Source organism: Pituophis catenifer, unplaced genomic scaffold (genome assembly GCF_029215685.1).
Source record: "Pituophis catenifer annectens isolate HBS135680 unplaced genomic scaffold, rPitCat1.0.hap2 SCAF_7, whole genome shotgun sequence".
NCBI lineage: Eukaryota > Metazoa > Chordata > Lepidosauria > Squamata > Colubridae > Pituophis > Pituophis catenifer.
The window spans coordinates 8,141,309-8,150,092 of NW_027256887.1; the positions used below are offsets into that span (position 1 = coordinate 8,141,309).

Sequence of the window (8,784 nt, forward strand, 5' to 3'; positions counted from 1 at the left end):
TTTTCAAAGCTATGTCTGTAACAAAGATGTTGAGACTTTGGAAAAAGTGCAAAGAAGATCAACCAAGAGGATCAAAGGCCTGGAGACTAAAACGTATGAAGAACGGTTGCAAGATTTGGGTTTGGCTAGTCTAGAGAAAAGAAGGACTGGAGGGGGTGGGGGTGGCATGATAGCCATATCCGAGTATTTGAGAGGCTGCCACAAAGAGGAAGGGATCGATTTATTTTCCAAAGCATCAGAGGGCAAGAACAAGAAATGATGGAAGGAAACTAATCAAGGAGAGAAGCAACCTGGAATTAAGGAGAAACTTCCTAACGGTGAGGACAATTAACCAGTGGAATGTCTTGCCTTCAGAAATTGTGGGTGCTTCATCACTGGAGATTTTTAAGAAGAGACTGGACAGTGACTTGGCTGAAATGGTATAGGTTCTCCTGAAAGTCCCTTTCAGCTCTATTCTGATTGTAATTTTACTTTTCATAGCATTACTTTGCAGAAGATGCTTATATATATACGTTTAATCTGATGTCAGGAGTGCCGAGAAGAACAACAAAGATGATAAGAGATCTGGAAACTAAACTGAACGATTGAGGGAACTAGGTACCATGTTTTCCTGAAAATAAGACCCTATCTTACATTTTTTGAACCCTGAAATAAGCACTTGGCCTTATTGCCACGCGCTCAAAAGCCCGATTGGGCTTATTATCAGGGGATGTCTTATTTTGGGGGACACAGGGTATGTCTAAGTCTATCAAAGAGAAGGATTGGGGGTACATGATATGATAAAAGTCTTCCAGTATTTGAGGGGCTATCACAGAGAAGAAGGGATCCACCTATTCTCCAAAGCACCTGAGGACAGGACAAGAAGCAATAGATGGAACATCATCAGAACATCCACCAACCTGGAACTAAGGAGAAACTTCCCAACACCGAGAACAATTAATCAATAGAATAGCTTTGTTTGTGGGTGCTCCATCACTAGAGGTTTTCAAGAAAAGATCGGACAACCATTGTCTGGAATGGAATAGGATCTGTTGTTTGAACAGAGGGCTGGACCAGAAGACCTCCAAGATCCCATCCAGCCCTATGTTCTTACATAATTCTAGGTAACTGTGCAAAGCACAAGATGTTAGCCTACCTTATCGTCTCTTCACAGCAGATAGAATTCCACTGTCCCGTTATTTATTTATTTTATTTTATATATTATGAAATTTATTTGTACCCGATGACTCTGGATGGCCCTCTTATGATGCCTTCCATCCTTTCCCCACTTTTTCGTTTGTTTTTTTCTGCAATTACTGTAAGTTCAAATCTCACCAGGCTCAAGGTCGACTCAGCCTTCCATCCTTTCTAAGGTGGGTAAATTGAGGACCCTGTTTGTGGGGGCAATAAGCTGACTTTGTATAAATATACAAAATTATGAAGGCTATTGCTTAACGCATTGTAAGCCACCCTAAGTCTCCAGAAAGGGGCGGCATATAAATCAAATTTTTTTAAAAAAAGATTTGACTATAAAATACCCAATTAATCAAGTGGTACCCTTCGCTCAGATGTAAAGATTTGTAGGACAAGGGAGCTACCGATGTCCAGGTTTGTACAGATTGCACAACTAAGGGAAAAAAAAAACAAACCGCAGGATTTGGTGCTGATCGTAGAAAGAAAACACATTTCCAGTTCTTTACATTTGCCGAAGAAATTTGCAAGCCACACATACACAAAAATCTGGAACCAACCGCAGTGATTTGCACAGAATTGTGGCCAGCTAGGAATGGAAGGTTTCACGCAAGACACAAAATGTATTTTTCTTCTTCTTCATGATTGGGGAAAAGAAAGGACATTTGAGTTGATTTGTTGATTTTCCTTCAGAAATGGCGGGTACCCCATCACCGGAGGGCTTTCAAGAAGAGACAGGACAGCCATTTGTCTAAAATGATATAGACTCTCCTGATCAAGCAGGAGTTTGAACTAGAAGACCTTGAAGTTTCAACATCTACCCTCAAAAAGACGACACACCAAAACAACCAGACACAAGGACAGTTTTTTCCTGAACGCCATCACTCTGCTTAACAATTAATTCCCACAACACTGTCAAATAATTTACTAAGACTTGCTTAGTAAATTTTTTGCTATTATTCTTCTCTTCCTTACTAGTATCTGTCTCTTCCCACTTATTACTATAACCATGTCGTTTATGTATCTCAATTTATATTGTTTTTATCTGTTTCCTAGTACGATTTAATAGCTTATAGCTTATTAGTAACCTTGGCTATCACTAAGTTTGCAGTACTATTAATCTTCTCTTCCTTACTAGTATCTATCTCTTCCCACTTATTACTATAACCATGTTGCTTGTATCTTTCAATTATATTGTTTTTATTTGTTTCCTAGTACGATTTAATAGCTTATTAGCAACCTTGACTGTCACTAAGTGTTGCATCTTTTTTATTCTTGACGAGCGTATTTTATTCTCTTTATGTACTCTGAGAGCATATACACCTAAGACAAATTCCTTGTGTGTCCAATCACACTTGGCCAATAAAGAATTCTATTCTATTCTATTCTATTCTATTCTATTCTATTCTATTCTATTCTATTCTATTCTATTCTATTCTATTCTATTCTATTCCAACTCTTGTTATTCTATGAGGCTCTATAATTTCAATCTTCTATTCATGGCAGAACTGTGGCTAACATCGTTAGAGATTATTTTGTAATTTATTCTGCGCCAGTCAAATCTTTCACAGTATTTTTACATGTCCTCGTAGTGTCATTTCTATGTTGTACTTACTGGCAATCCACGCAGACTCTCTGGGTCCATTCCTGCCAGAGCGGGAAATCCTAGTCTGAAATTTCCAATCTACCTTTCCAAATGGGGAGAGGCAGGGTACATCCCAGCCACTGGCATCACCATTTCCTACTTGCAGATCTAGGAAGAAACCTTGGGAAATCCATCAGCCAAGTTCTTTCTCTCTATGTGGATAGTTAAAACGAGAAAGCTGCACGGCGAACCGCAAGGAACAAAAACACAACCAGCTTTGCAGTTTGCAAAGAAGTTACTGAAGCTGTTGTGCTTCTTCGTGATCTCGGCTTCCCCAGTGGATTCATTCCAGGAGCTGCCATCGGAGAGGTCGCCATAGTAACTCCAGGGAGAAAGAAGCAGGTGCAACCACTGAGAGAGAAACTTTCAGAGCCCGCAGAGATGATCGCCTTGAGCCTGCAGAAAAGGGCCAGGTGGTCCCAGTCTCAATGGAGATAAGGATAACAAAGGATGGGATGGTAGTTCTGGAATCCTTATTGGGAAAAGACTCCGTGGAACTTTTGTCTGCTAAATCCCACGGTGGGGGTTAGCACAATGAGTAAGGACCGCTAAGAAGGCATCTCCTTTGTGGCAAAGTGCTACTCATTTTTATTCTTTCGGGGTAATTGAGGTGGAGAAGTTATAGATTGATCAGTAGTGGGTTGCAATTTCGGTCACTACTGGTTTGTTCACGAGTGTGCGGGTACTCACTGCGCATGTGCATAAATGTCCTGGCAGGTGGGCGGAGCCTCCCGCCACTACCGGTTCGCCCGTTCTGGGGTGAACCGGTAGCAACCTACCACTTCTGGAAATAGCCCAGACCTTCACCCAATTGAAAATCAATGGAGCAGCTGACTAAAGAAACTTGTTAGTCAGAAGCGACCCAGCAATAAAACCCAGTTAATAGATGCAATCATTCAATCTTGGTTTCACATTCTAACAGCTGCAGAACTAAAAGACTTGGTTCACTCCACGGGAAGACGTTGTAAGGCCGTCATTCATGCTAAAGGTTACCCAACAGGGGTGCGTTCTAAATTTTTTTACTACCGGTTCTGTGGGCGTGGCTTATTTTGTGGATGTGGCTTGGGGGTCATGTGACTAGGTGGGCGTGGCTAGCTGGTCAGAGTCATTTCTGGAAGGTCCTCGCACTTACGACCAATCCTCGCACTTACGACCCGACTCATTTGTTTGCTTTTAACACTGATCAGCTGTAGGACGGCCCTTTGAAGCCCCGCGGCAAGAGTTGAAACAGTTTTTTTCCCTCTAGTCGTCAGCTGGGACTCAGGAGGCAGCAATAGATTGGGGGTGGGACCAAATAAAAGGTAAGAATAATGTGGGTGGGTGAGTGGGGGAGAACCAGTTCGGTGATGTCATATCATCACCGCTACCGGATCGGCCGAACCGGACCGAACCAGGAGGAACCCACCACTGTTACCCAACTAAGTATTAACTGACGTGGTGATCATTTTTGTATATCTCCTTTTTTTTTAACCTGTTTCTCTTTTCCTCTTTATACTGTAACTGCTATTCTGATGGCAAATCCTTCATAAAAGTTGTTGCATTACATTCTTGATTAAATTATCTTTCCATTGATATATAATTTTATGGTACTACTCCAAAAAAAAAGTGGTGTTATTAGCTAGTTTTAGAAAATACACTTTTCTCAAAAGGTTTCCACAATTTTGGCCACTACTGTATTTTAACTGCAGCAAGACTATTGTAGGCACAAAAATCACACTAGGTAACACCATCAGTGCTAATCCAGGCACTAATCCAACCAAACAGGAATAACTACTGTTAAGCAATTTTTTTATTCATAATAAGTTATGTGTATTTTGTAATTAGGGACGCGGTGGCTCAGTGGCTAAGACGCTGAGCTTGTCGATCGAAAGGCGGGCAGTTCAGCGGTTCGAATCCCTAGTGCCGCGTAACAGGGTGAGCTTCCGTTACTTGTCCCAGCTTCTGCCAGCCTAGCAGTTCGAAAGCACGTTAAAAAAATGCAAGTAGAAAAACAGGGATCACCTTTGGTGGGAAGGTAACAGCGTTCCGTGCGCCTTTGGCGTTGAGTCACGCCGGCCACATGACCACGGAGACGTCTTCGGACAGCGCTGGCTCTTCGGCTTTGAAACAGAGATGAGCACCGCCCCCTAGAGTCGGGAATGACTAGCATAGGGGTCTGCAACCTTAAACACTCAAAGAGCCATTTGGACCTGTTTCCCACAGAAAAGAAAACACCGGGAGCCACAAAACCCTTCCCGTGCCTGACTATTTCTTGAGCGGCCACAAAACTAGCATATGTAGTTGAATTAAACCCTCTGTTTTCTTCTGAAACTTTTCTTTTCTTGGATTTATCCATGGTTGGCCTACCGAGGGTTGAAAAGCTCAATAAATCATGTGCCGGTGGGTGTTGCACACTGGCGGTTGTGATGCATATTTTGAGTGACAGGGAGCCACAGCAGAGGGGTGAAAGAGCCACATGCGGCTCCAGAGCCGCAGGTTGCTGACCCCTGGACTGGCACATATGTGCGAGGGGAACCTTTACCTATTTTGTAATTGCTTTTTTTAAAAAAAAACAAAAACTTGATGCTCTCATTCATAACCGTTACACTAGACAGATTTCAGGGAAGTTTAAATATCTCGGTGATCATCATATTTTACTTACAGAAGTTTTGCAGGTTTTCCTGTGTTTAGTTGGTCCTGATATCCCGTTGACTTGGTCAACAAGCATAAAGGGATGGCCTTGAGGGACAGTGAGGTATTTCTTGCTTTCTTTTGACACTGAGGTCCTGATGGCTTTTTTACGGAGAGTAGACGAGGGAGTTAAAGGAAAACCTGAGGAATAAAAGTAAAGAAGAGTCAGGATCTCAAAATATGACTTTGATTAATCAAGGCCCCAATCATGATTTGAAAGACCCGATACGGAATCAGTAAGGAGGCTCTGCTGGTGGTGTCCACCAATCCTCAAAGAGGACAGATTGGCTGCATCTGCATTCAGACATCCTGATCCGGTGGGATCTACAGAATCAGGATCTCCAATCGAAATCTCACTTTGAACTGCAAAATCCATGCCAGGTTGCAGACCCAGAGTTTTTGATGAAAAAAGAAAAGGGACAAACTCAGAAGTTCTCCTTTGAGGTGGGAAAACATAAGAGCAGACTGAACTAGAAGGTGGAGTTAAAGGTGTCATAAGTTTGGAGTTCTTGCATTACAACAAAAGGCCCTGAGTCCAGCCCCCGCTTCCCATAAATTCTGTTGATTATTCTCTAGCGCCAATTCAACACTGACCATTAGTTGACTGGATCAGTGGTCTCCAAACCTGGCAATTTTAAGACTTGTGGACTTCAATTCCCAGAATTCCCCTGCCAGCATAGCTGGGAAGTGGGGTTGAAGTCCACAAGTTTTAAAGTTGCCAAGTTTGGGAACCCCTGAATTAAATTCTTGTGTATATCTCCTATGCCAGTTGCTGGAAAGAGAAAGGATGTCCGACTGAGGAACAGATAGTCAATAAAGTATTGGACTGTGCAGAAATGTGCAGATAAACGTATGTCTTAAACGGAAAGGAAGACTCAGAATTCTATACGATCTGGGATTTGTGGTATAGGTGGTTGAAAAATAAATGCAAAAGTTAACTTTCATTAGGACAATGTATAATTACTAATTAAATCTATATATTATTGCTGTGTTATGTGTTCAATTTTACAAAATTTGCGTACAAATTGTATAATACTTAGATAATTGATTAGATTCCATATATGTAAATATACAAGATGACTACACGTTGCCGAACCGTAGAGTTTGAAATGTAATATATTCTTTACTCAATAAAATTTCATAAAAATAAATAAATAAATAAATTCTTGTGTATAGGTGGCAACAATAAACTCTTCTGTGCTTTGAACTCAGTGAATGCTCCTGGCCATTTGCGTCTGACAGAAAATTCCCTGGTGGCCCCCAAATCGACAAGCAAAGCAAATCCACCAGAGTTCATAAACCAAATCAGAGTTTTGGGCCTACACGACTTCCCTTGCTTACTCTAAAATGTCCAGTTGCCCTAAAAAGGCTTTAGAGAGGCTCCTGGTTGTAGATGCATGAGAATTTTCATATCTACAGCAATGGATCCTGGGCATTAGAAAATTGCTGTGTTTCTCGGCTTGGGCAAGAGCCAAGAAATGTCTCCATCACCTCCCAGAGAAGCCGCTCTGGGGAGTTGTCAGGAAAGCCACATGCTACGGCCTGGGGACATATTTCACTGGGCACTTGTGCTGAGTTAAGAGACTATAAACAAAGCTGGGCATATCGACATCATAGGGCATCCCAGGAGACACAGCTGTTTAATAAGAAGTCAAGAAGCAGAAGCTTGGCAAAAGGAAGGAAGGGAAGGAAGGAAGGAGAGAGGGAGGGAGGGAGGGAGGGAAGAAAAGAAGGAAGGAAACAGGGAGAGAGGGAGGGATGGATGCAGGGAGAGAGGGAGGGAGGAAGGAAGAAAGCAGGGAGGGAGGGAGGGAGGACAGAAGGAAGCATGGAGGGAGGGAGGGAGGAAGCAGGGAGAGAAGAAGGCAGGCAGGGAGGAAGGAAAGAAGGAAGGAGAGAAAGAAAGAGAAGGAAGAAAAGGAAGGAAGAAAGAAAGAAGGGAAGAAAGAAGGAAGGAAGGAAGGAAGGAGAAAGAAAGAGAAGGAAGGAAAGAAAGAAGGGAAGGAAGGAAGGAAGCAAAGAAGGAAGGAAGGAAGAAGGAAGGAAGGAAGGAAGGAAGGAGGGAGGGAAGGAAGGAAGAAGGAAGGAAGGAGATGCAAGAGGGGTAGGGGTACGTTTCTTTTTTCTTGAGTGACAGCTTTTTATTTTTTTAATGAAGAAAGAAAGAAAGAAAGAAAGAAAGAAAGAAAAGAAAGAAAAGAAAGAAAGAAAGAAAGAAAGAAAGAATGAATTAAATACATAACACGTTTTCCTTTTCTTGAGTGATGGCTTTTTATTTTTTCAGGAAGAAAGAAAGAAGGAAGGAAGGAAGGAAGGAAGGAAGGAAGGAAGGAAGGAAGGAAGGAAGGAAAAGGAAAGAAGGAAGGAATGAGATGCAAGAGGGGTAGGGGTATGTTTCTTTTTCTTGAGTGATAGCTTTTTATTTTTTAATGAAGAAAGAAAGAAAGAAAGAAAGAAAGAAAGAAAGAAAGAAAGAAAGAAAGAAAGAAAGAAAGAAAGAAAGAAAGGTAAAAAAAAAAATAATCAAGATGGCAGCCTCAGCCAACTCCCATTCCCCAGTGAGATGAGAAGGAGAGGAGAACAGCAATTCTTCTTTATTTAAGGCTTATTTCCCTTGGGCAAAACCTTTTCTTTTCTCTCTCCCCAGGGCTTAAAAGGGGCACAGGCCCTGACAGCATAGGAGTGAAAATCCTGGGGTTTTTCCCCAGAGAACACTCAATCAGAATAGAATTGAAAGGGATCTTGGAGGTCTTCTAATCCAACCCCCTGCTTGAGCAGGAGATCCTATACCCTTGATGGCGAACCTATGGCATGCCTGCCAGAGGTGGCACGCAGAGGCCTCTCTGTGAGCACACGCACCGTTGCCAGCTTCTTTTGTTGTTTCCGGCACATGTATGTGCACCAGCCACATACTTGGTCTTCGGGTTACCGGTGCTCAGCGCATTCCAATTTCAGCACTCGGTGCCAAAAAGGTTCGCCATTTCAGACAAAATGGCTGCCCTTGGGGTGCACCCGGAGGCTCCAACTGGTCCAGAATGCGGGCCGCACGGATTGTTACGGGAGTTTCCCGTTACTCCCGTGTTACACCTCTCCTGCGCGAGCTGCACTGGTTGCTGGTGGTCCTCCAGATCCGCTTCAAGATGCTGGTATTAACTTATAAAGCCCTTCATGGCACCTCCTACCGGCCTCTCACCGCCCGGTGCACGCACATAGGACTGCCCTCCTCCGGGTGCCATCGACCAGACAATGTCGGCTGGTGGCACCCAGGATGAGGGCGTTCTCTGTGGCTGCACCGACCC

The 8,784-nt window shown here is 43.0% G+C and overlaps 1 protein-coding gene across 1 annotated transcript in view; it reads right to left on the reverse strand.

Annotated features, from left to right (window-relative positions):
• Positions 1-8,784, reverse strand: part of ANO2 (anoctamin 2) — a 184,157-nt gene that overhangs the window by 169,066 nt on the left and 6,307 nt on the right. The window contains exon 2 of the mRNA XM_070946746.1: positions 5,457-5,626. Coding sequence (XP_070802847.1) covers positions 5,457-5,626 — 170 coding nt within the window. The remainder of the gene's footprint in view (positions 1-5,456; positions 5,627-8,784) is intronic.